Source organism: Python bivittatus, unplaced genomic scaffold (assembly GCF_059951505.1).
Source record: "Python bivittatus isolate LINGU-HERP-01145 unplaced genomic scaffold, Pbiv_v1 ctg000810_np1212, whole genome shotgun sequence".
NCBI lineage: Eukaryota > Metazoa > Chordata > Lepidosauria > Squamata > Pythonidae > Python > Python bivittatus.
In genome coordinates, this window is record NW_028277111.1 from 1,943,705 (window position 1) to 1,968,482 (window position 24,778).

The 24,778-nt window shown below is 46.8% G+C and overlaps 2 protein-coding genes across 2 annotated transcripts in view; both read right to left on the reverse strand.

Annotated features, from left to right (window-relative positions):
* The window catches only part of LOC107326430 (uncharacterized), a 37,798-nt gene that overhangs the window by 12,362 nt on the left and 658 nt on the right, over positions 1-24,778 (reverse strand). The window contains exons 2-4 of the mRNA XM_088129313.1: positions 22,669-22,771; positions 21,406-21,914; positions 690-695 (exon numbers count right to left, since the gene is read on the reverse strand). Coding sequence (XP_087985439.1) covers positions 690-695; positions 21,406-21,914; positions 22,669-22,771 — 618 coding nt within the window. The remainder of the gene's footprint in view (positions 1-689; positions 696-21,405; positions 21,915-22,668; positions 22,772-24,778) is intronic.
* Positions 10,499-17,553, reverse strand: LOC148213921 (zinc finger and SCAN domain-containing protein 1-like). Its single transcript, XM_088129642.1, has 4 exons — positions 16,464-17,553; positions 14,446-14,572; positions 13,083-13,710; positions 10,499-11,044 (listed from the first exon to the last, which is right to left on the reverse strand). Exons 1-3 carry the CDS (start codon positions 17,247-17,249, stop codon positions 13,103-13,105), a joined length of 1,521 nt encoding a protein of 506 aa, XP_087985768.1. The 5' UTR covers positions 17,250-17,553; the 3' UTR covers positions 10,499-11,044; positions 13,083-13,102.

Consider the following 24,778-nt stretch of genomic DNA (forward strand, 5'->3'; position numbering starts at 1 on the left):
ACATGTTGTAGAAATCTCGACACAGTTTTAATACGTTGTGTGAATCAGACCATCAACTGAAGTGATAGTGTAATTTATTATTTGCTTGGATTAACACAAACAAAACAATCACCATTTTTAAATCAGGCCTTTGTGATGAATGAAGCCAGCCGTTGTTTCAATGAAGTGCATTAAGAGGGGTGCTGCAATTTTTAAAAGGCTATTAACAAAGTATTTTTTCAAAGTATACTGGGAAAACTTCAAGTAAAAGAGAAGATCCTTTTAGGGATCAGTATTCATTCAAAAAGAAAAAACAGAGAGTAACAGCTAATGATGGCTTTAAGAATCTGTTTTTTTTCCATTTGTTCATCAACTGCCTGGCATTAAGGATGACTATCTAGAGGGGTTCTCAAAGTACAGATTATGAGCACCAGGAACGTAAGAGGGGAGTCACAATTTCTTAAAACAACTGATCACGCTTGCAATGCTCCCTGTGCAAATCCTCAGCAGGGAATTTGAGAAGCCCTGTTCTATACAGCTTCGCATTTAATTATTAAAATCAGTTCTGTATTCATGCTTTGCCCAACCCTATCCCTGATGAAATCATTCATTTTGTCACGGGGTGGGGGGTTGCACAGATGAATTTACTATTTGGGGGGAACAGAACTCATTGAAAACCAGAACAGTGAAAAGTTTTGTAATGAACTCACCAGACAGGAGGGTATTAAGAGGGCCGACCACATCATTCAATGGCAAGTGATAGGACGGGGTCAAAAAAGTCCCAACTTGACATACCCATGGTTTCAGGGGTCAGTGACAAGGAAACTTGGAATTATAACTGTAAAGGGGAGAAAAAGAAAAGTACATGGTTGGGATCCTAAGGCAAAGCAATAAAGTTCTCTAAATAATGGTCCTGTAATATCTTTGATCCACCTAATCCAATGATTTCCCTTTCTTCTACTTCCCTCCAACTTGCTAAGTGCAGACATTTTTTCTAATCAGTCACCCACTCACATCACATGCTCAAAGTATTAGAGTTTCTGTTTGCTGATCCTTGCATTAATTGATTTAGTCCAAGACTGATGACTGGTTCTTCTTCCAGTCCATGGTACTCCTAATCACTTTCACTTTTAAAGCCATAACTTGACAACAGGTAGTCCTCGAGTTACGACCATTTGTTCAGTGGCTGTTCAAAGTTATGGCGGCGCTGATCGAATGGTACTTATGCCCGGTCCCCAAAGTTACAGCATTGCAGTCCCCCCACAGTCACGTGATCAAAATGCGGGTACTTGGCAGCCTGCCTGCATTTATGACTGCAGGACTGCTTCAGCTCCCCCCACCAACCTATCTCCCACCCATCTGTGCTCTTTTGGCCCCCTGCACTCCGCAGCCCCAGTTGACCTTTGCTGTCTTCTTGCTCCCGCTGCTGACAAGGCACACCCGGCCTGGCCCTTTGCGAGGCAGCTGCTGGCCGTATCAGGTCTTCTTCCCAAGATCACATATAGCAGTTTCCTTGTGAGACCTGGGAAAGAAGACCTCACGTGGTCAGCGGCTGCCTCGCAAAGGGCCAGGCTGGGCACGCCTTGTCAGCAGCGGGAGCAAGAAGATGGTGGAAGTCAGTTAGGGCTGTGGAGTGCAGGGCGTCAAAGGTGGCTGGGGCTTCCCGGGATGGATGTGGCTTCACACTGCGCTGTGGTTCAGGGGCTTCTTGCAGCCCCAGAGCCGTGGCACGCCAAGAAGCCCCTGAGCTGCAGTGTGGCAAGCAGCCCCAGAGCTGTGCTAAGTGAAGTGGTCAGTGACATCTCGTTTTACAACCGCATCACTTAGCGATGGAAATTCTGGTCCCAATTGCCGTCATAACTTGAGGACTACCTGAAGTATAACATCCTTCTCTTGCTCCTTCTTGCTAAGCAGCTGTACATGAGCACTAAAGAGACTACTGCTTTAATTATTCTGATCTCGGTTGTTATTAAAAGCTTTAACCTTCATGATCTGAATTTGCCATCGTCTTCCTCCCTTGAATTAATTTTCTCTTTATTTTTCCAGCACAGCATCCATCTTCATCTGTAGTTGAACACAAGAAAACAAAATTATCTTCCACCGTCACTTCCTTATTGTCAATTCTAAGTTCACTAAATGTGCATTTTGGTATTATTTTTGTCTTCTTAAAGTTAACCTAGATTTTTCACCTTCTACTTTTACTTTCCTAATGAATTCTTCTATGTCTTCTTTACTTTCAGCTAATAAAAAGTGGTATCCTTTGCATCTTTTATACGGGGACTCCCAATTTCGATTTCAGCTTTTACATCCTCCAACTCTGATAATTTCATAACTTATATGCTATAGAAGTTAAGCAGATGAGGGAATAATTCTGGACTTTTCTGCTTCCCCAATTCGGTTCTTAAGTAGTTTCTTGCTCTTTTATTTCCTAAGTATACATTTGACACCAATACAAATAACCCGTCAATTTAACAGGGGGAAGCGAAGTTTCACCAGCCCCAAATGCCCAATTAATGTTTTCTGTTTAAGGGACTGTTTTTGTCCAAATGCATGGGGTTTTCTTTCTATCAACTCCTTTCTTCTGCTTCTCATTTTTAATTTAAGTGGCTCAGAGTCGCTTTAGAGCCAGTTAGCCACTACAGGTCGTAAATAAATAAAGTGAACGAGAGTTTACACATCCCAAAACCGCATTACCCATGTGTGCATCTGTTACTCAGGGAGTCCCCAGTTTAAGAACGAGTTCCGTTCCCAAGGTCTGTCCCCAAGTCGAATTTGTATGTAAGCCAGAACAGTATTATTGTATAATACTGTATATGTCAGTGTTTCTCAACCTTGGCAACTTTAAGATGTGTGGACTTCAACTCCCAGGATTCCCATGCTGGCTGGGGAATCCTGGGAGTTGAAGTCCACACATCTTAAAGTTGCCAAGGCTGAGAAACATTGGAATAAGTAGTATTGTGTAATGAACTCAAACCATTAGATCGATCGATCTATCTATCTATCTATCTATCTATCTATCTATCTATCTATCTATCTATCTATCTATCCATCCATCCATCCATCCATCCATCCATCCATCCATCCATATCTATCTGTCTATATCTGTCTGTCCGTCTGTCTGTCTGTCTGTCTATCTATCCGTCTATCTGTCTATCTGTCTGTCTGTCTGTCTGTCTGTCTATCTGTGGCTATATCTATCTATCTATCTATCTATCTATCTATCTATCTATCTATCTATCTATCTATCTATCTATCTGTCTATCTGTTTGTCTGTCTGTCTGTCTATCTGTCTGTCTGCCTATATCTATCTATCTGTGGGATAGATATAGAATCCTGGGAGTTGAAGTCCACACATCTTAAAGTTGCCAAGGTTGAGAAACACTGGAATAAGTATTATTGTGTAATGAACTCAAACCATTAGATCTCTCTCTCTCTCTCATTTGTCACCGCCCATCTCATCTAAACGACTTTTTCCTAACGTTTCCCTAATCCACATCTTCCTGTAATGCCAGCTTCCTTTCCTCTCCACCTTTTGCACCCTAATCACCCCTTAGCAGCGGCATATTGTTCCTTGATGCTGCATTTCACACCCCTTTGCCCCTTGCTCAGGGTTCTCCCCCGCCCCCCCCCGCCATTCCTCCTCGGCATCTCTAGGACGTCCCGGATCACCACATCAGCAGCGTTTGCTTCTCCACACAGTTCGAACCGTGGAGGATAAACTCCCCAATCCTACACCTTTTGTCAGTAAATGATCCGAAGAAGGAGCAGCTAGATCCTCCTGCCTTGCTAGAAAAGAAAGGTTCCTTTTCCAGCAGGATAGTATTTGGGGAACTGAATCTGCCAAATCTTTGCTTCAGATGCTCTTCCCCCGTCAAGCAAGACCTTTTACATCCGTCATCCGAATAAGGAGAATTCAGATCTTTCTGCATTAATCCCGGAAGAGAAAGGGATTAATGCTTACGCAATACCGGGCCTTTGCCATCTTATTCCAGTCTGATTTTCTCCTGCACAGCCTGGTGAAGAAACGCTCTGCTCTTCTGAAGGGGGAAGAGTATTCAAAAGAATTATGGATAATTTCAAGGGCGCGTAACATTGCAAACAGGGACAGTGGAAGCACATCGCAATGAGACCCTCCCAAAACTAATCTCACCCATCACAGTATAAGCCGTGGCTTGTTCGCCCATGGTTGGTGACCTGTAATGGCTGGGTTCACATGATACATCAATGGCAAATGAAGCAAACTGCATTATGGCTTAGTGAAATGTGTAAATTCAGGGTTATTCCAGCATGCTGAGGAGAGAGCCAGTGAGATGCAGGGTTTAAAATGGAGTGGGGAGACCCTGGTTGCGGTCTCCCTCGGCTGCAAAAGCTCTCTAGGGCAGTGTTGTCCAAACTTGCCCACTTTAAGATGAGTGGACTTCAACTCCCAGAATTCCCCAGCCAGCATGGCTGGCTGGGGAATTCTGGGAGTTGAAGTCCACTCATCTTAAAGTGGCCAAGTTTGGACAACACTGCTCTAGGGCCTCCGTCTCTCTGTCGCTCCCTCTCAGCCCCAGAACCAGGATGGGGCAGTGGTGAAAATGCTGGACTGCGAGCTGTGCAAAAAAAAAAAAAAAAGTGGGGGGGATAATGTGCAGTTAGTTTCAGATTAATCTTCATCTGAGATTAATTAATCCTTAATTCATCACTCCTTGATTAATTAGATTAATCTAATCAGTTAGTCTCAGTTTAGGCTGAAGGGCAAACCACTTTTGAAAAACCTTGCCAAGAAAACGGCGGGGACTTGTCCAGGCTGTCTCCAAGAATCAGACAGGACTGAACAGATTAAAAAAAAATCTCAGATTAGGTTCAATCCAGTAAATACACTATGTGAGATGGACAGCTATATAAATGTGATAGATAGATAAATAAATAAATAGTTTATCACGTTGTACAAGTCCAGCCACTAACAATTAAGAAATTGGGCACCAAGCTCAGGAGGAGCTGACGTTTCTACAGAAAACTTTTCAGCTGGTGGAATTAAGGGGGAAAAAACTCTTCAGTCCCACAAGTCAGGTTGTTAATGAGACTACAGCACCCATCATCCTAGACAGATGATGTTCGATCTGTGAGGAGGGCATCGATTTGGGAAATTCGGAATCAGGGCATTCAGAAATATGGCCAAGGGACACTAATGCAGCATTGCATTGCATTGTTTGTTTATTTATTTATTTAATTTACTGCATAGTTCATTTATTTTAATAATTTATTTAATTTATTTATTAACTGTTTTATTTATTTGTTTGTTTGTTTTAAAAGTTTATACGGCCTCCCAACTTGAACAGCCCAATCCTGGCTAGCTTAGAAAAAACGCCCAAAATAAAAATAAGAAACACATCCAGGGCCACCTGGATCACATTCCTACCTTCTCTGGATGCAAATTTTCTCATCCCAGGTTTTTAAATCCTTTCTAAAGACCATCAGGGGCGGGACCAAGTGAAAATTTGGGGTGGGGGAGACCATTCCAAAGGGCAGCTGCCCCTACTGAAAAGCCGCACCATCAGGGCCCCATCAGATGGCCCTGCCCCAAAGAGGGGCCCCAAAGTGTACCCACCCTGTTAGAGGGAGTTTTCTTGGCTGCCATATCATTTTCTGGTAAGACCTGGCACAGTATTCCATTGCTTCCTTCCATGATTTGTTTTCAATTTCCCATGCCAACCTACATTCGGGATTTCCTGGTGGTCTCCCATCCACCTATTAGCCAGGTCCCCCTTAGCTTTGGGAGAGAGGGTTCAAACCGCGACTGGAGAGTGTGCTGAGCAGAGGAAATACAATGTTAGTTACGTTCAGAGCCAATTATTTGAGGACAGGGAGGATGGGCAGCGTGAAGACCCAGGAGGAGGCAACTCCGTCCTGCCTACAGTGCCAAGGGGCTCCTGACAGCTCTGCCAACGGTCGGGACTTATGGGAGATGCAGTCCCAGGAACGTATCAGCTCGCGGGCACCCGGAGCACACCAGGGCGGGCGAGGCGAGTGCCCGCACCTCTGCCGGAGAGACGGGCTGGGCATCTGGGGTGCCAGCTGGAAATGGCGGCAACGGAGGAGAAGCGGAGGCAGCGATGCTAAGGGACATCAGCGAGGAACGGGGGGGGCGCCCGAGCCCTCTGCAGCAGAGGCACGCGAGGGGCTCGGGCTCGGGCTCGGGCGAAGGCAGACGCACGCCCGAGCGTGAGCGCCAGGCGAACGAGCCCGGGGAGCGGGCGGGGGGGCGGTCTCCCTTCCACCCAGGAGCAGCCAAGCTTGCGCGACCTACCTCTGCGCTGCGCGCCGGCCGCGGCCAGGACGGAGCAGGAAAATGGACGCGAGTGGGAGAGGAGCGTCACGGGGACGGCGTAAAAACCGGAACGGAGCCCGACGGAACGGGCACCCTGCAAAGGGGCTCGATGCCGAAAAGCAAGGAGGGGGGTTAGGGTGGAGAGGAAAGGGCAGCGGAGGACCCATCCCTAGACGTCCTTGGCCATCTCAGGAGTCAAGCAGGGTCCGAGAGGACGGGAGACCACCAGGAAACCCCAGGGCTGAGGCTGGACCGGGAAGTCAGAAAAAGCATTCCAGAAAAAGGCAGTGCTGGGACGGGAACGTTTTAAGGATGGGTCAGACCTGGATGGTTCTTGGATGGGGGACCACGAAGAAATCCCAGGAGAGTAGGTTACAGCGGGAAGTGGGGAAAAATCCCACCTTGATGTTTGTTGCCAGGAAAACGATGGGGGTGTTTGCACGAAATCACGCAGAGTGACGCTCTGCGTGAAGACTTTACTTTTTAAAGTCTCATAACCAGAGGGGACCGATTAATTCTTCCCTGGGAACAATCATGACCTTTTTGGGCTCAAATTCCTTCTTTTGGAAAACGGACCGCTGTTCCTAGCCTCTGGTAGATTTACAAAGTGCCCTTTGAAAGCCCCAGACTGAATTTTTTTCCTGCCGAGAGGGTTACTTTGCATGGCCCCAAGTCCCCTTACACCTTCCTTTCTTCCCCTTTTTCTTTTGTATCTCTGATCTGCGTTGAAAAAAAGCCAAAATAAAGAAGCCAAATCTTGGGGAAAGGGAAGGGGGCGGGTGAAAAAGAGGACGAATAAATGATTCCCTTTTCTGGTTTTGGTGGGCGAAATAGAAAGGTCGGTTTAGCAAGACAAGTTCAGCTGAATGAATTCGGCAGGTAAAAGTGTATTTAAATATACAGGGAGTCCCCAGTTTAAGAATGAGTTCCGTTCCCAAGGTCTGTCCTTAAGTTGAATTTGTAAGCTGGAACAGTACTATTGTATAATACTTTATTTCTCAACCTTAGCAACTTTAAGATGGGTGGACTTCAACTCCCAGGATTCCCCAGCCAGCATGGCTGGCTGGGGAATCCTGGGAGTTGAAGTCCACCCATCTTAAAGTGGCCAAGGTTGAGAAACACTGGAATAAGTAGTATTGTGTAATGAACTCAAACCCTTGTGTATTTAATTCAAATCATTGTGTATTTCACTCAAATTTTGCTTCAGTAGGCTCTTTTCTTAACTATGGGTCATCTGTAACCCGGGTGTTTTTAACCCGGTGACTGTAGCTTGATATATAAGGTGCAAGTAATGAAAAAGTTGCCTAGGAAGCAAAAGGGACCCTTTTCGTTAAAGAAAAGACTTCGCAGGATTCTAGTCCTCTTGCTCCCCGAAGGGGATCAATCCATAATGGAGCAATGCTCTTATTAGAGGACCAAGCGCAAAGGGGAATGGAGGGTTTTCATTTCTCCAAACTTTTCCTAGGCGAAGTGATTGCAAGCGTGACTCTTGTGATCCATTGGTGATAGCAAAATATTTTACTCCAAATTTGGCCCACTGGGGTGGAGGTTTTTTTCCTGCTCAATGAAAAAAGAGACCAGGCTTGGGGGGAGGAGGGGAGAAACGGGAAGATGACATGCCCCAGTGCAAATGGCCATCCGAACAAGAAGGAAGGACTGAATTAAAATAGAGGGAGGAGGAGGAGGAGGAGAATATATTAAATTTATATGCTGCCCGACCCCCAGGAACTCCAAGGAGCTGGATGCCAAACTGGAGAATGGAATGAAATTCCCTGAAAAAGTGACTTGTTATCCAGGCTGGGAGAATTCAGATCTTGGGGAGGGCCGTTTCCTCATATCCCTGAAAATGAGTTGCTGGCAACAATTCCTCAGGATGCTGGAGACCCCTTGCTCAGGAGGATCCTCCCCTTGCCCACAACACCCATCCTGTGGGTTGATGCCAAGGCCTTCCTGGCCTCCTTCAAGCGGGCAGCCCAGGCCTGTTGGTGGTTCAAGGCTAAGGAGCAGTCTGTTCTTGCAAGGAGATGCCAAGCACCAGAAGGCACCAGACCAAGAAGGGGATGGGAAAGTGAAGAAGGGGATCTTGCACTGGGACCCCTTCAGTGACAGGAACATAAGAACCCAAGCGGTGCCCTGCTGGATCGGACCCCTGGCTCATCTAGTCCAGCAGTCTGTTCCCCCAGTGGCCCACCAGCTGCATCAGGAAGCCCACTGGCCTCCCAGCAGATGGCCTTCAGAGCCAGACCCACTGCCATGACGGCTAAGAGCCGTGGATCCCCAGGGCTTGCATGAATTGGTCCAACCTTCTTCTGGAGCAGCCCAGCTGGTATCCAGCACCACTCCTCATGGTAGCGAATGCCAGAACTGAATTGTGCATGGTGTAAAACAATATTTCCTTTTGTCTGTCCTGGTTCTTCCAGGATTCAATTTAATTGGGTGACCTCTGGTTCTAGCCTTTGGGGAAGGGGGAAGAAGCTGCTCCTTGTCCATTTGATCCACACCATGCGTGGTTTTATACACCTCAGTCGTGTCCCCTCTGCTTCCCCTCTTTCTAGATTAAAAAGCCCCAGACATTGCAACCCTTCCTCCTACGGAGGCTGTTGATCGTCTTAGTTGTCCTCCTCTGAACCTTCTCTAGCGCCACTAAATCCTTTTTGAGGTGCAGCAACCAGAACTGCACGCAATCTCCCAGCTGCAGGTGCGTCCCTGATTTATATAAGAGCATTATGATATTGGCATCTCTATTTTCAGTACTGTTTCTTACTATTGTTAACCTGCTGCTGGCCAGAACAAGGAAGTGCCAGCAATTCAGCCACTTCCTCTTGGGTGGGGGGCTGATCGACTCAGAGCTTTGTACCCCGATCAGGTGGCTGAAGGTGGAGCAGATCTGGGATCAGCTGATCCCGGAGCAGCACCTGATGGGCCTTGAACTTAGTTCAGTGTTTCTCAACCTCATCAACTTGAAGATGGTGGACTTCAACTCCCAGAATTCCCCAGCCAGTATGGCTGGCTGGGGAATTCTGGGAGCTGAAGTTCACTCATCTTCAAGTTGATGAGGTTGAGAAGCCCTGGCTTAGCTGAAGGTTCCCTGGCCAAGTTTTTCTCTCCCTTGTAGAAGCCATGCAAGTGTGTTGGGATAGGGTGGGCGCTGAGTTGTTCTGGATTATGTATTTATTTTATTTTTCCTGCCTTTGAATCAGTGTTGACTCGTGGCACCGGCCTGGTCAAGTCCCTGCAGTTTTCTTGGCAACATTTTTGGAAGTGGTTTGCCCTTGCCTCCTTCTTAGGGCTGGGAGAGAGTGACTGGCCCAACGTCACCCAGCTGGCTTTCATGCCGAAGGCAGGACTAAAATTCAGTCTCCTGCTTTCTAGCCTGGTGCCTTTAACCACTAGACCAAAGTGGCTCTCTCTTTTGGTTATGTTGGTGTTTCTCAAACTTGAAGATGTGTGGACTTCAACTCCCAGAATTCCCCAGCCAGCATGCTGGCTGGGGAATTCTGGGAGTTGGAGTCCACACATCTTCAAGTTGCCAAGTTTGAAAAACACTGTGGTAGATTGTTAGACAGGTTGGCCAGTGGCATGATATCTTCCCGTTTACAGAGTTAATGCCATGAGGATTCATAGAATAAACCAATATAGTATTTGTCAAGTGTGCAACAAACATCTCACATACAACAAACGCCACAGACACCTCCTTCCACTTCTGGAAAGGCAAGCACCCTCAAAGAACCGATCTGCCCTCTACCCAGGGCCAAATCCATCTAAGGTCATATCTGGAAGTCATCCATGGCTGTGTCGGCAAGGGGGAGCCTCTCAGGATAGGCAACCTTTTCTGGCAGGAGATGCCTTTGGAATTAAGGGCGCGTGCCGTAGGCGCATTCACAAAATGGCTGCCGCCCACAGGTTGCCTACTTGCGGAACAGCCAATCCCCAAATTCAACAGGCAAAGAAGTCCGTGAAGGGCACAATGGGGCAAGCTAGTCATTCCTGCAAAAGAGTGTGATTCAGGGTGTCTGCAGGGTGTGGTCAAAAAAGTCAGCATGGCGGCCACGACAGTGCAGCTGAAGATCTGCCTGTTTTTTAGGTGCATTGCTTCAGTTACACTGTTGGGCCCGCCATCTTGACTTTTTGACCACACCTTGTGGGCACCCCTGACGATACTAGAAGGCAGTGTTATACTTAACAGTCCAACATCCCAGCTTCCTGATTATCTTTTATTACTCAAAGAATCTTTCCTAAAAAAAAAGTGATGGGATAGAGAGTATCCAGGAGTACAGTGTAGGTGAGAGACACAGACTCTCCCCGCCCAGCATTTCTGATTTTTTTCTATATGAACTCTCAAGACAGTCAGCGGAACGCATCATTATCTTTAAAGTGCCACTTTCAAGGTTTAGGACACGCCAGGAGCTTCTCAGGAGCTGGACCATCCATTCTGGATTGATTTGGGGAAGGGGGCTGCTAAGGACCGCTGAAGATCTTCCAACCTGCCCAGGGACCTAAAGATGCTGGCACAGTTTGGCTGGGTTCCCACAACAGGCTACACCCCCCTTGGGCCCTAATCTGGGCACACGTTTCTCAAGTTTAACATTTGATATGAATGTTGCCAGAAAGCACCAGGTAATTTAAAGCAGGAATACTTTTTTCCCAGGTATTTCTTCTCCTCTTCACTTTTCCGAGTGGCTTCATGTACACGTTTTCCTGGGATTCGCACCCCTTTTGACTGGGTTCTTGGTGGATTGCAGTGGTGATCAACTGTATTTGCAAAAAAGAAAAAAAAAGGGGGGGTTGTTATGCAGAGCAAATGCCCTCAAAGAACCCTCAAAAAATGACCTACGATCCCCTGATTTAGGATATTTATTTATTTGTTATATTTATTTATTTATTTATATGTCAAATTTCTCACCACCCATCTTGTTGAAACGACTCTGGGCAGTTGACAAGAGAGTTAAAATTAATTAAAATTACAAAATTACAATCTACTATTAATAAATAGAAAATAAATAGATCCCAGAATGATTGGCAGTCACTCAGGGAGCATCATCAAGGTGCCAGCCACACCCATGCCTGTTTAGTCGTGTGTATTTTATACATACAATTCACACGTGCATCCGTGTTGTGCAAAGTTTGATGCTGAGGAACATCAGGGCACAGCTGGAACTTTCCGACTTACCTACTTCTTTATTTCATATTTTATATACCATGTTTTTGGAGACCCTCCCTACACAGTTTCGGTAACCTCTACAATAAATATGTGCATTTTTCTCCCAATCGCAATTACAGTAGTCCCCGGGTTAAGAACGCCCAGTTAAGGATAACCCATAGTTAAGAACGGAGCCTATTGTAGCAAAATTCGAGTTAAATATACAATGATTTGAGTTAATTACACAATACTATTTATACCAGTGTTTCTCAACCTTGGCAACTTTCAGATGTGTGGACTTCAACTCCCAGGATTCCCCAGCCAGCCATGGGGAATTCTGGGAGTTGAAGTCCACCCATCTTAAAGTTGCCGAGGTTGAGGAACCCTGATGTAACGGTCTGTGAGAATATCCTTGAGAGGCGGGAGGAGGAGGAAGAGGAGCAGCAGTCTAGGCAAGGGCCAGATAAGCAGCAGCTGAGCCCACAGGAATGGGGACGTGGCAACCGACTCAGAAGGGACCCTCCTAGTCCTTGGGCTGTAAAGGCAAGGGGGAGAGATGTACTTTCAGACTTGCAAGATTCTGTTACAGTTACCTTACGATAAAGGTAGTGTTAGTACTCACGGCTGGTGCTTCTTGTCTGGACTACATGGTGCCCACTCTGTGGAACATCGTCCCCCCCAGAGGTTAGATTGGCTCCCACCCTACTTGCCTTCCGGGAAGCGCTGAAGACTTGGTTTTGGCATCATGCCTGGGGATCTGGGCATGATGTGGCGCGTGCATGATGCCTGTGATGGATGGGTGAGTGGACAGATTATAAATGCTGCTGATTATGTTTTTTCTGGTGATGAATTTGGTTTTACTATAGTTTTACAGTTATTTGTATGCGTTATTATGTTCTGTTGCGGTTTTAATTTTGTGAGCCACCCAGCGTCACTTACATGAGATGGGCGGCTATATAAATTGAACAAACAAATGATAGTTTTGCTGGTCACCTGAGCGCTACCCGTCACTTTTGCACTTGAAAAGAACCCCAGGTAACCAGTGTGGGCTAGTGGGGAAGGTACTGGACTAGGAGTGGGGAGACCCAATTTCTGGTCCCCCCTTGGCCCCAAACCTGTGACAGATTTTGGTGGTCCCTCCCTCTCAGGAATGGGGTAGCAGGGAAGGTGCTAGACTAGACATGGGGGGATCTGGGTTCCAGTCTCCCCTCACCCATGGAAGCTACCTTGGGGGACTCTGGGTGTGACCCTCTCTCCCCACCCTCCTGCCTCACCGAGTGTTGCAGGAAAAATTTGAAAGGGAGCGCCATGTACCCCACCGTGAACAGGAAAGGAAGGGATATAAGTCTAACCAATAAAGAAGCTAACCGTGAGCAGCGTCGTTTAAAGTTTAAGGTTTAAGGTTTAAAAAGTTCCTCATTTTTAAACCCCCCTGTATGAGGGTGGTTTTAAGTCTAATGAGTTGTGGAAAACGGAGTGTGAATATCTGAGTGGGAAAAAAATGAAAACATCAAAAAAGGAAATGTTTGGTGGGAGAGAATGGCACTTATTCTTCAGGAAAATAATCTTTTCCCCCTCCATCACTGTTTCACTTTCTCCTGCATCACTGACACTGCATCAGTCTTGTCCAATCTGCTAGATCTGGCTCACCCCTGAAGCTGCTCCCCTTGTCAGAGTTTCTCTCCCGTGTGGGTCCTCTGATGCCGAGAAAGATGGGAGCTCTGGATAAACCGCTTCCCGCAGTGGGAGCACTTATACGGCTTGTCTCCCGTGTGAGTCCTCTGGTGTTTGAGGAAGGTGGATTTGTCATTGAAGCTCTTCCCACAGTTGGGACATTCGTAGGGCTTCTCGCCGGTGTGGACGCGGTGATGCTGACCCAGATGCGCGTTCCTCCGGAAGCATTTGCCGCAGAGGGAGCACTGGTACGGCTTCTCCCCGGTGTGCAGCCTCCGGTGAGTGACGAGCCGCGAGTTCCACTTGAAACTCTTCCCGCAGTCTGAGCAGATATTTTTCCCCTTGTCCTTGTGAACAGTGGGGTGAAGCGGTGCGGCTTCGTGGGGTTTGTCAAGAAAGAGCTCCCTTGGATGGCGCGCCTCTGTTCGGCCCTCTGCCTCGTGGCCCTCTGCCCTGCCCAGCACTGGCTCATTGGCTTCTCCCATCTCCCAACGTGGAGAGAAATTCCACTCCACGGGTGCCAGGGTCATCTGGGGTCCTCCTGCTTTTTCCACATTTTCCCACCGAGTGGGATGCTGTTCCTTCTGGCTCAGCTCCCTGCTGGCTGTTGAGATAGAGAAAAGCCTCAGTGTGCCAGAATGGGGAGCACTACATTTCAGAAAAGGAGGGGTCTTGGAGGTGCTCTAGTCTGACCCCTTGTTCCGCTAAGCACCCTACGCATCAATGCCTCCAGTGAAAAACAGCTGCTGCGCCCTCAAGCCCGTTTTGCCTCTAGAAAAGCCTCTTCCTGTGTCGTCCAAATCTTTTTCCCTGCAATTTCCATCCGCTGATCCCTCGGGAGCGAGAGACCGTCATTAGTCAAGAATAATCCTGCTTCCCTGAAATAAATTCACTTCTGCTCTGTAGCAGCAGACTGGTGAATTGAACAGTTTGCGAACAGTTGCATTTGCTCGCTACCGTCTAAAAATAGGGAATATGACATGTTATGAAAAACTCTGGCTCCCCCTTGAAATAAAATAAAAATTGCCCACATACACATTCATTCTGCGTTGGGGGGAAAGGAACGTGTATACTGTACTGTATGTCTTTCACTATAATGCAGGGTTTCTCAACCTGGGCGACTTGGAAGAGGCATGGACTTCAACTCCCAGAATTCCCCAGCCAGCCATGCTGGCTGGGGAATTCTGGGAGTTGAAGTCCACACCTCTTCAAGGTTGAGAAACCCTGCTGTAAGGCCTGTCCCAATTCATGTTTCTTGCTTGGACTGCAAAAGTCACCATGGAATTAAACAGCACGAACAAGACGGAAAGGAGGAGATCCGAGTGTGATGAAACCGTACCTACTAGGCTTGCCTCTTCAGTGCTCTCCATTTTGACTTCTTGGCAGGTAAGCCCACCTTCCATATCCACCCGCATCTGCTTGACGTCGGAGGAGCCTGCGGCCTGCTCCTCAAAGGATCCTAGCCTCTGTAAGATTGAAAAGATGCAATCTAGCCATTCTGTACTTTGGGGTCCAGCAGCACTTTCAGAATGGCGAGGACCTGTTGCAGGCGCGCTCACAAAATGGCTGCTGTGATGGGTGGGGCCAGTCACAAAACTCCCATAGAGCAGAACACAAACCTCCCCAAAATAAAATTTGCTATCCCGGTGGGGCTTTTGTATGCTCAAAAGCGCCATAGCAAAGGAAGACAGTGCTCGCTTTAGAGGATGCCAGATTCCTATTTAACTTTTTATAAATTAAATTAATATTTTTTAAAAAACAGATGGGAGAGGGGGCATCAAGGAAGGTACATTGGAGAACATTAGCATCTATAGGTTCAAGGTGTCTACCTGGTCTAAAAGTGAGCAGCTTTTCAGTGACATATTTTGAGTGGGGGGCTGGAATCCACTTCCTCTGCTTGTAATGCAAACTTTAAAATCTGCTAACAACCATGCAGGGTCATCATTAGATAACCACACCCTTTTGTACATGCACACACATAGCGTTGCATCTTGAATTCTACGAAAGCTTCGTGGCTTAATGTTGGGCATTTGGGAAGCTGAAACTTATACTAAATGTTTGTTGAAAATTCCCATTTTCCAAAAGTCCCCACTGCTGCCTCTTTTAAGTATGGACAAGAGATGAAAGCCCAGAACTGGGTTAAGGTGCCGTGCAAACTGAGTGGAGCCCGTTGTGAGAAGGCAACCGAAGACTCAGTTCACACAACACACTCATTCAGGGTTTGCTCAATGATGGTTGATTGAATAATCCACAACTGGATGGTTTGTGCTGCGTCAAAGAGCGGCTCGATTGGTGCAAGGCTGGAGATCACCAGCTGACAACGAGCCAACAATATGAGGGGGCTGCTGAAAAGATAAAAAGTGCTATTCACAAGACCCAGCACCTCTTTCTGCTCATTAAAGCAGCCTGCCGGATCCTGAAACCAGCAGCTTCATTTTTCAGGCTTGTGCGGACGTCTGAAAAAAGAGGGGCTGCTTGAATTTCTAGCTGCCAAGAGATGCTGAACTTTTCCTTGCCCCAGGTCCAAAGCACTTTCCAGAACGTGTTTGAAGGAGGCCACAACTATGACTTCTATCAGCCTTAGCATTTCCAGTGACCGGGCCTGATGGTCATGCTAGTTGAGCAACACGGGAATGACAATTCAACTCACCAGGAGGGCGCAAAGCCATGTACGTTGCCACAGTTAAAACAGCACCTAAATCCCCTTTGTTACCTGCTCCTTCTGTGTCTCACGCAGCGGCTGCTTTTCCAGGAAATCTTCCGCCAAGGCCACTGCCTGCTAAGCCTTCATGGGGCCCCACCCAAAGTTGGAGTTTATCATGAGAGGAAGATGGATATACAGGTAGTCCCCGGGTTAAGAATGCCTGGTTTAAGGACGACTCATAGTTAAGAACGGAGCCTATTGTAGCAAAATTCGACTTAAATACACCATGATTTGAGTTAAATACACAATGCTTCAAGTTCATTACACAGTACTACTTATACAGTATTATACAATAATACTGTTCCAGCTTATATACAAATTTGACTTAAGGACAGATCTTGGGAACAGAACTTGTTCTTAAACTGGGGACTCCCTGTATAATGAAATCTATGGGGAAGATTCCAAGGGGCCACGGGGATGCTGTGTGGAAGCGCCCACTCTCAAACATTCTGGGGATAACTTGGTTTGAAGTTGGAACCAGTGTGGGTCAGTTGCTCTTGTAACTCCCCTACTTTCATCAATCTTGTTAAAGAAGGCTCCGTGAAGATGTCGGCTACTCTTGGCCCCAGCTAGCCTCAGATGCCTCGTTCTGACCTTGGAGTAATCCCTGTTTGTTCAGGGCAACCCTGGGCACCACGATGCCACGCTCCCACCTGCTGTTCCTGTGCCTTGGCGTCCTGCTGCCCCTTCTGATATTCCTCGGCCAGGGCCACCGCCTGGGAGCAGCTCTCGGGACCCTGCTCCCTCACCCAGCCCTGCATTTTGGGGGGCAGGACGGCCAGCAGCTGCTCCAGCACCAGATTCTCCAGGATCTGCCCCTTGGAGAGCCTCTCCACCTTCAGCCACTGGTGGCAAAGCGCCTGCAGCCGGCTGTAGGCCCCGTGCGGGCCCTCGGCCTCCTGGTAGCGGAAACGCCGGAAGTGCTGGCGCTGCTTCTCCCGGCTCAGGGTGTCCCTGCGCAAGATGGCTGCCTTCACTTTCCCATAATCCTCTTGGTCCGGCCTTGCCAGCCCGTGATAAGCTTGCTCAGCTTCTCCTCGGAGGGCGGGCAGCAGCTGGGAGGCCCACTCCTCCCTGGGCCACTGGCAGGCCTGGGCCACCTGCTCGAAGGAGCCCAGGAAGGCCCTGGCATCGTCCCACGGCCAGGGCTCCTCAGGCAAGGGGTGGGCCCCCCTGGGGCTGGGTGGGGACTCTGCCGTCCTCAGCAGCTCCGGCCACTGCATCTTCCAGCTCTGGGACAGCTGCTCTTCTGGCTCCTGCTTGACCTGCTGCAGTTCCTCCCATGGTGGGAATTCCATTCTCCCTCCGGCGTCCCCAGGAGGGTCTTCTTCTTTCTTTCCCCCACCCCCCTTTCCTTGCCCCCGTCCCACGCCTGGCCTCCTCCCTTGCCTGAACTCCGCCTGGCCATTCAACCCTGGGTCTTGCAGCTCCAGGGCCATTTCCCGTGATCTTGCCAAGAACAGGTGGTGGTTGGATCTTTTGGCAGCGGGAGAGGACCAGGGTCTTCCTTCTCAGCTCTGCAGGGCCCAACAGATTCAAGGGAAGTTAGATTTTAGGCAAGGACGTACTGAATGACATGCACCGGTTGGATAGCAAAAGGGGGTCTCCTCTAGGTGATCAGGAGCCAGGAAGCACAGGAGGGGGCCAGGAGGCGATGGAGGGAGCCAGGAGGCGATGGAGGGAGCTCAGAGTCACACCAGCTCTTGGGCTCAGCAGCTGGTGCTGAATCTGGAAACCTTTCCTGCCTTTTCCTGTCCAAGAGAGCTCACGTGGCCCGGCTGGTTGTCTGGGGCTGGCCCAGACCCTCTTGACACTTCACTGCCCAGGGAGATGCTCCCCTCTGCAGGTTTGGCGGCTCACTGCACTGGATAGCCACACGCCAAAGGGGTTTTTGCACCTTTCAAGCGTGCAAAATTCTTTTGATCGGGCACTTTAGGTCTTGCCCATCAAGCAACCCACTGCCTTGAACATCCCACCCAGCCTCCCCATCCATCTTGGAAAGAAAATGTGCAGTGCCTTTTTTCTCCAGCCAGGAAATATGAAGTTGGGGGGTGCCATGGTGGTGGGGGGAGAGAGCAGGGAGGCGGGCAATAGAAACCGGGCATTGACTCTGCTTTCCTCCTCTTCCATCAGCTCAACATTTCCTACTGCATCCCTCTAGGTATCCAGCTGTGTCCATGTTAACCCTAAAGGTGCCGGTGCAGAAAGCGTCTGCAATGCAATTGTTCGGTTTTTATTTCTCATGGGGATGTCTCACATTTCCTCTAAAGGAAAGGTAGCACAGAGAAAGGTCACCTCCATTTTTATCTTAACTATCCTGGGCTGGCTGAGAGTGACATGATTCAAGCCAGGACTTGAACCCAGGGCTCCTGGGACAGAATACCTTTGGGGGCTGGAATTTGCATTTTTCTTTACAAAAGGAAAGTCTTACATACATTGTTTATATTTATTTGTTGGTTCAGAAAACTCTTTGAGACTGGAAGCTGCATGGCTTCTCTTTGTGAAAAGGAAATTTTACATTCATGATTTCTTGCCTTTCCTTCAAGAGCTCAAAGTGGCATATCGAACACTTTCTATTTTTCTTCACAACAACCCTGCAAGGGAGGGTAGGCTCAGAGAGGGAGAAACTGACCTAAAGTCCCCCAAGGAGCTTATGAGTCCAGCCCTAGAGGAGGAATCTAACCTTATCTTGGTGGGCAATTGTTTTTTAAGGCTGGGGATCTGCTAGGGATTTAGCCAGAGGCCACACTATTCAAATTCCGGCAGGCCAGAACAATTAAATAAATCAAATTCTAACCCCATTTGAATTATTCTAGCTGAACAGCTAATAGATTGTATCTTTTGCAATAATTTCAAATTAAATTTGTCAAAACCTGATAGGGCTGCACGTGTTCAGCCCTAAGGAGGCTTTGAAATTATCCAACACCCCCCGGCTCCTAGTGGATCGAAAAGAAAGGAAACTTCAAACCTACAAGCTTTAGATCAGAAATCAGACCAAGCATTTTGCTGTGATTAATTGGACAATCTATGGGGTTGCTAGGAGTTGAAAACAACTTGATGGCACATAATTAATCAATCAATTGGACTGAAGGAAATTAAAGTATTCACCGGTTTCCCATATTGCACTAAGCCATCATTTAACCCCAAACAACCCAGAATTAGCTGGGATTGCACAGGATGCTACATCAGAACCAATTCGCTTACTGATGCCTTAACTTCAAACATGAACCCCAGCCAACTGTACTTTTTAAAATAATCCACGGTGAGCAAACCTTGCTTTTCATGGTATATGAGTTAAGCCTTTCAGTGTTGCATAGAACTTAATGCTATAGAGGTGTCCGCTAGAAGACTTTCTGATCCCGTCTCCTTCAATTTTTGTACCTGTAGTTCATGCTTGGGAGGCATTAAGTAATAGAAAGCTGATCTGGGGAGCACAGTTGGAGAATGGAGAAGAGAAATTTCTCATTGCTAGTAAGTTAGAAACTCTTGCTAATTTTCTGCTCTGTTCCATAGCCCAAACACCAGGCATACTTGGAATCAGCAGCCAAGATAGAAGGGAAAAAAAACTTTTAAAAAATTGCAACCTCACTGAGCAAGACTAAATCTTAGTAAAATAAAATATTTTCCTTACAAGCATCCTGGAGGATATTTAGAAAACTTTATTTTAACTTTTAAGATAACACATCATCTATATTTATCTATAAAATGGTGACATTTTCAGTCGATACTATAAAATCTTAACTGTTGAAAAAAAACCCTGTGAAATAGCACAAGAACTGAACACTGGTTAATCAACAGACTCAAAATCTACTAACTTTTGTCTTAGAGAAAAGCAAGTCAGCATTCAATATAGCATTTTAACGGAGCTGATTAAGTGAAAGCCAGAAGCATTTCTTCAAGTAGCAGTGAGACACTGATGACATTCAGTTTGAAAACAGCATTTGTACTGCACAGAGAACATTAGGGAGGCTTTAAAAAACAGAGAAAAATACAATTTTGTCTAATGCCAACAGTACAAACTTTGGGAACAGATATTCTTTCCATTTGCATGCATTGCAAATTTCCTCAAGACTTGAGCAAGACAAGAGATGCCATTTCAGAAGGCACTGTGGATATTTTTAAGCAGGAGAACATTTATAAAAAGTCTCCCGTATTTGTGACCTGAACTGGTAGATTCTCACCGTACATTTCTTTCTTCCCTTTAGGACTTCTGCAAAGGCTCAAAATGGCTATCAACATTTTAACAGCTGTTCTCCTGCTCTTTGAGAAGGTATTACACAAGTTATCTTAAATGCGTGAAACAGAAACATCACAAAAGTTTGCAAAAAAATATTATCGCTTACTGGTTCCCAAACTTTAACCCACTGTGTCCCACAAAACACAGATATTTTCCTGTATCCAATCCCTCTGATTTGAGATGCTACAATGATACTCAATCCCATAAAATATGCCATTTTCTTTGCTAATTTTGGGTGGCTGGGGAAACATGAATGATCAGTGACAGAGAAGGTGACTGCTGGCCCTGCTCCATTTAAAAAGAAAAAAAGCTTGGTTTTAAACATTGTTTTGGAACTGCTCGCCTAAAAGGATGAAACCACCCTGGGTCGTGAAACATTTTGATATCTCTAAAGAGCTTCACACCTTTTAAACCCCTGCTTTGCTATTCTTTAGCCTAGGTGGCACTCAGCCGATAGGTTTCAACTCCCCAAATCCCACAAGCCACGCTGGGTAGCCATTTGGGGAGCTGAAAGCTACCGTGTGCAGGGGGCAAAAGATTGGGAAAAAGACTGGTGATGCTATTAAGAGAATCGAGTTTTTCTTTCCTTTTGCCTGGATAATAGGCAGGTCCCGCTCAACCAGCTGCATGTGAAACTATGTACTTACACAAGCAGCATTAACTGTAAAGAAAGTAGCTTGTGGAAGATCTCAGGAGGAGGGAGAATATATATATATATATATATATATATATATATATATATATATATATTAAGCTGCAACAAGAGTCCCAAAGCTTTTGCTGATCTCATGACACATGCATCAGCAGATTGACAGTTCCAGTAGTCATTTCTGGCAACAAATGTAGGAGCACAAAAGCAACTGGGAAGTTTGTTTGTGCTTGATCGCAATGCAAACGTGTCTTGTTGGCTTTTTAAAAGCATTTAAAAGCTAACCCAATAAAAAGCATTTAAAAAAAATATAAAGTAGGCCAATTTTGCGCAGGATAAAAATCAATGCATGTGTTCCACACCAGGGGTCAGCGACAAGCGCCATCAGCTGTTGGATCACATATGTACGGTGTGATAAAATACAGCCTCCAGCTTCTCCCTGGTTCAAGAAAAAGATATTTATACAGTTGAAATCTCATGACCTTTCAGTATTCTCCTGAGTAAGAGAGAGATTGCTGAAATCTCAGAAGAGTTGGCGATTTCTGGCGTGGGGCCCTTTTCTCTTTTTTATTTCAGAGAAGGGCACAGCCAAGAAGCTGGACGAGATGACATTGCCAATTCCTGTTTGAATTCAAATCTGCAAAATTTTTGTTGCTGTTGCTCTTCTTGACCACCCCAGTCAGAGATTCATCTTGCTCTGCAGATGGACCTGCTGATGCTTTTCTCGTTTCCACTTGCGATCAAAGCCTTCCCCGCAGTAGGAGCACTCGTGCGGCTTCTTCCCGGTATGTTGGCATTCGTGGCGGACCAGGTCGGACCTCCAGCAGAACCCTCTCTCGCAAAAACAGCACTCGTAGCGTTTCTCCCCGGTGTGCCGCATGTGATGCCGGAGGAAACTGGCCGTCCCGTTGAAATTTCTGCCACACTTCTCGCAGTGCTTGATTTGGTCCTTGGGGCTCTTTGGAGCAAGGGAGGCTTGCTCCTTCAACGGAGGTTTCACCTTGGGGGGAGGAGACAGCATCTCCGCCCGGACTGGCGGATGGCTTTTCCGCAGCCTTTTGGGATAACGGCGCTCATGGAGGTTGCCGCTTCCTTGCTTCCAGCAATAAGGGGACGCTGTGTTGGCTCTTCCAGGGAGTCCCGCTGGGAGTTCCACTTCCCCGTAATGGCCCCCTTCGAGTTTTTCCTCCTTGCTCACACTGGACTGCTTGTAACCTCCTGGAAGGAAGAGCAGGAATGTTCCCAGTATGGAATACTGAGCTTCAAGCTTAACACCCAAGGGCGTAATGGGCTGTGAGAATGACCCTGGGAGACAGGAGGAAGAGTCACAGCCAGGACAACAGTCAGATAAGAGACTTCTCAGCCCACAGAAGGAAAGAGGGCGTGGGAAGCATTTCAGAAGGGACCCTCCCTAGTTCCCTGGAAAGTAAAGGCAGGGGAGGGGAGAAGGGCTTTCAGACTTGCAAGATTCTGTTACTGTAACCCTACAAGAAAGGTAGTGTTAGTACTCCTGGTGTTGGTTTCCTGTCCAGACTACCTCAAAGGGCTGACAAAGGGCTGAATCCAAGTTTGGAGCCCTCAACAGGAGCTTTTTAATGTATTTTCTCATGCCCTGCACATGCCCTGTTCTACATCAGACCGTATCCAGCCCAAACTGAAAGCCAACATGTATAAAATTTGGCTTTAGCAGGCCAGCTAAAGTGATCTTCTCTAAATCTGGAGTACTGGGGGGAGGCTTTGCTCTGCTTTTTCTACCTCACCTTTCCTCCAAGGCTGTTCCAGACTCTTACCTTTCCAAACCCGGTATCTCATTTTTTAATTTCAGCAGCCATGACCGCCGGCAGCTGCCAGCCACCGTAGTGAGAGTTCACGATTGCAAAGAACTTTCTCTTCCAAGCAAGTGGGACGCTCCCGTATTTCAGACAACAGGATAGTAACTGCTGCATTTAAGAAATAGTAAGAAGCTTCTTACCTGCATTGGGTTGCAGCGATGGCTCTATTTGCTGCTCACTCTCTGTTTTGGCTGGTGCCTGCGTTGATGCCGTCTCTGGCTGAGGCTCTGGCCCTTCTGGCTCCTAAAATGGGAAAAAAACAGATGCCATGAAGGAGATCTTGATGAATCTGGGAACAGGAGATGCTTCAGACATAAGAAGGAAGCCCGGTAGTGCCGGAAACTGCTTGTCTTCCATCGAAAGCATCTAAGCCCAGGCTGAATTGGATCTTCTCGCAGGGATCAGAGCTAGGCAAGGTGCAGAAAAGGAAACCAGTATGATCCTTCTTGGGGGGTGTGAGGGGAACGCCAGGCCGGAAAGCTTCAGGAGACTCCTAAAGCCTGCCATCTTCGTGTATTGTGTTTGCTAATGAATCAGCAGGAATCCTGTGCTGAGATGGCTGTTTTTTCAGCTGGGATGTGTGTGGTTTGAATTAAAGTATGAATGAATACGAAAGAGTCATATTAAAGCTTGATCCTTTTATAATGTTAGGATCCAATGGTGTCCGCTGACAAAACTCCACTTTGGGAAGTTTGCACAGAGAATAGGAAGTTACGGCTGCACGCAGCCCTGAGTTAAATGGTAGAACTCACTACCTCAAGAGGAAGTGACAGCCACCCACTGAACAAACTTTCTCTGTTCCAGGCCCTGGATCATTTTAGAAGCTCTTCTCCGCACCTTTCCTAACTCTGCTTTCCTTAATCAGATACGCTTTCAAGGGGTTGGAATTGCAAAGCGCAGAATTCCCAGGAAACTTGGCCTTGAAATGTAAAGCTATGTATTTCATCCTTTGTACCTCTTTGCAGACATCTATGACTTTTAGGTAGACGCAACCCAGGGTTTGGCTGGAAAGCCACCCGGGGGAAAAATACAGGTAAAAGTCCCTGGAAGCTGGAAAGGCTGGCCCAGGATCAATCACTGTGTTGCCTTCTGGTAAATGGGTATATTTAACACAGTAGTGGTTCTCGAAGCTCTCCTGCTATATTCTCCAATTCCAAATATGGCCATCATTCCAGATGTTTGGCCATTTCTGGCAAGGCCTAACCTATACAGCTCGGCCTTGATCAGTGCAGATAATGAATCCCATGAAACGGCCGTATTATTCAAATTTGCACTATTCAAAGTGATATTTCTATGGAAAGTGTGGTAATCAGTTCCAGCTTCACTGAAATAGGCAATACAAATTTTTGAACATAAATTTTTATATGCATATTAATGAAATATTAATATTGATGGCAATCCGCAATCCATAGTTAGATGTGATGGAATGGAATTATGAAGGCCAGGCTCAGGGAGATAAACATTTTCTTAGATCGCCAGAAGAGCGTGGGAGGAACAAGAGGATGAGACTGGCACCTCCCTGAGGAATTCACACTGTTGTGGCTGGAGGACTTTGGGGACTGGGGTTTTAGTCTGGGAAGATTCTTGCTAGAGGTTGTAAGTAATAAACATACCTGGACTGAATTTGCATGGTCTCTTGGAGTTCCTTGGGCTAGGCCTGACATCAATCTTCCCAGACTGAAACCCCAACTCCCAAAGTCAGCCACAACAGTGTGAATTCCTCAGGGAGGTGCCAGTCTCATCCTCTTGTTCCTCCCACGCTCTTCTGGCGATCTAAGAAAATGTTTATCTCCCTGAGCCTGGCCTTCATAATTCCATTCCATCACATTAAAAGATGTTCTGCTTTTCTATTATTGTAAACTTCTATTCCTCGTAGATGTTTGCAAACCACAAAAAGCTGATGTACCTTTGCCTTTTTATTTCCCCTGCGTGTTTTGTAATATTGTGTACCATAGATTCAGGCATTCCATCATCTCATTCTATTTTAGCGTTGTTATGACCGCATTCATGTCGTTCAATTGCGTCAAATTTTTATTCTAATGTAATAACAAGGCTCTTCTTTTTTGAGCTTGTACTCTTTTCCTCTGACAGAATCTTCCTTTTCTCCATTTTGCACACACACAAATTAGCAATGTCTAAAGCCACAACACACGCACTAGCCTCGCATTAACTGAATTTTGGATCGTATTAAATGTGACCTAGTACCAATTTAACAATTTGCACTAGACCAGATATCACACAATTCAAACT

Coding starts and splice junctions, on each gene's coding strand:
- LOC148213921 (XM_088129642.1), bottom strand. CDS start 17,249: ATGGCCCTGGAGCTGCAAGACCCAGGGTTGAATGGCCAGGCGGAGTTC. Junction 14,573..16,463: donor CCAAGGCACAGGAACAGCAG/GTGGGAGCGTGG, acceptor TCAATCTTACAG/AGGCTAGGATCCTTTGAGGA. Junction 13,711..14,445: donor TGAAGAGGCAAGCCTAGTAG/GTACGGTTTCAT, acceptor CTATCTCAACAG/CCAGCAGGGAGCTGAGCCAG.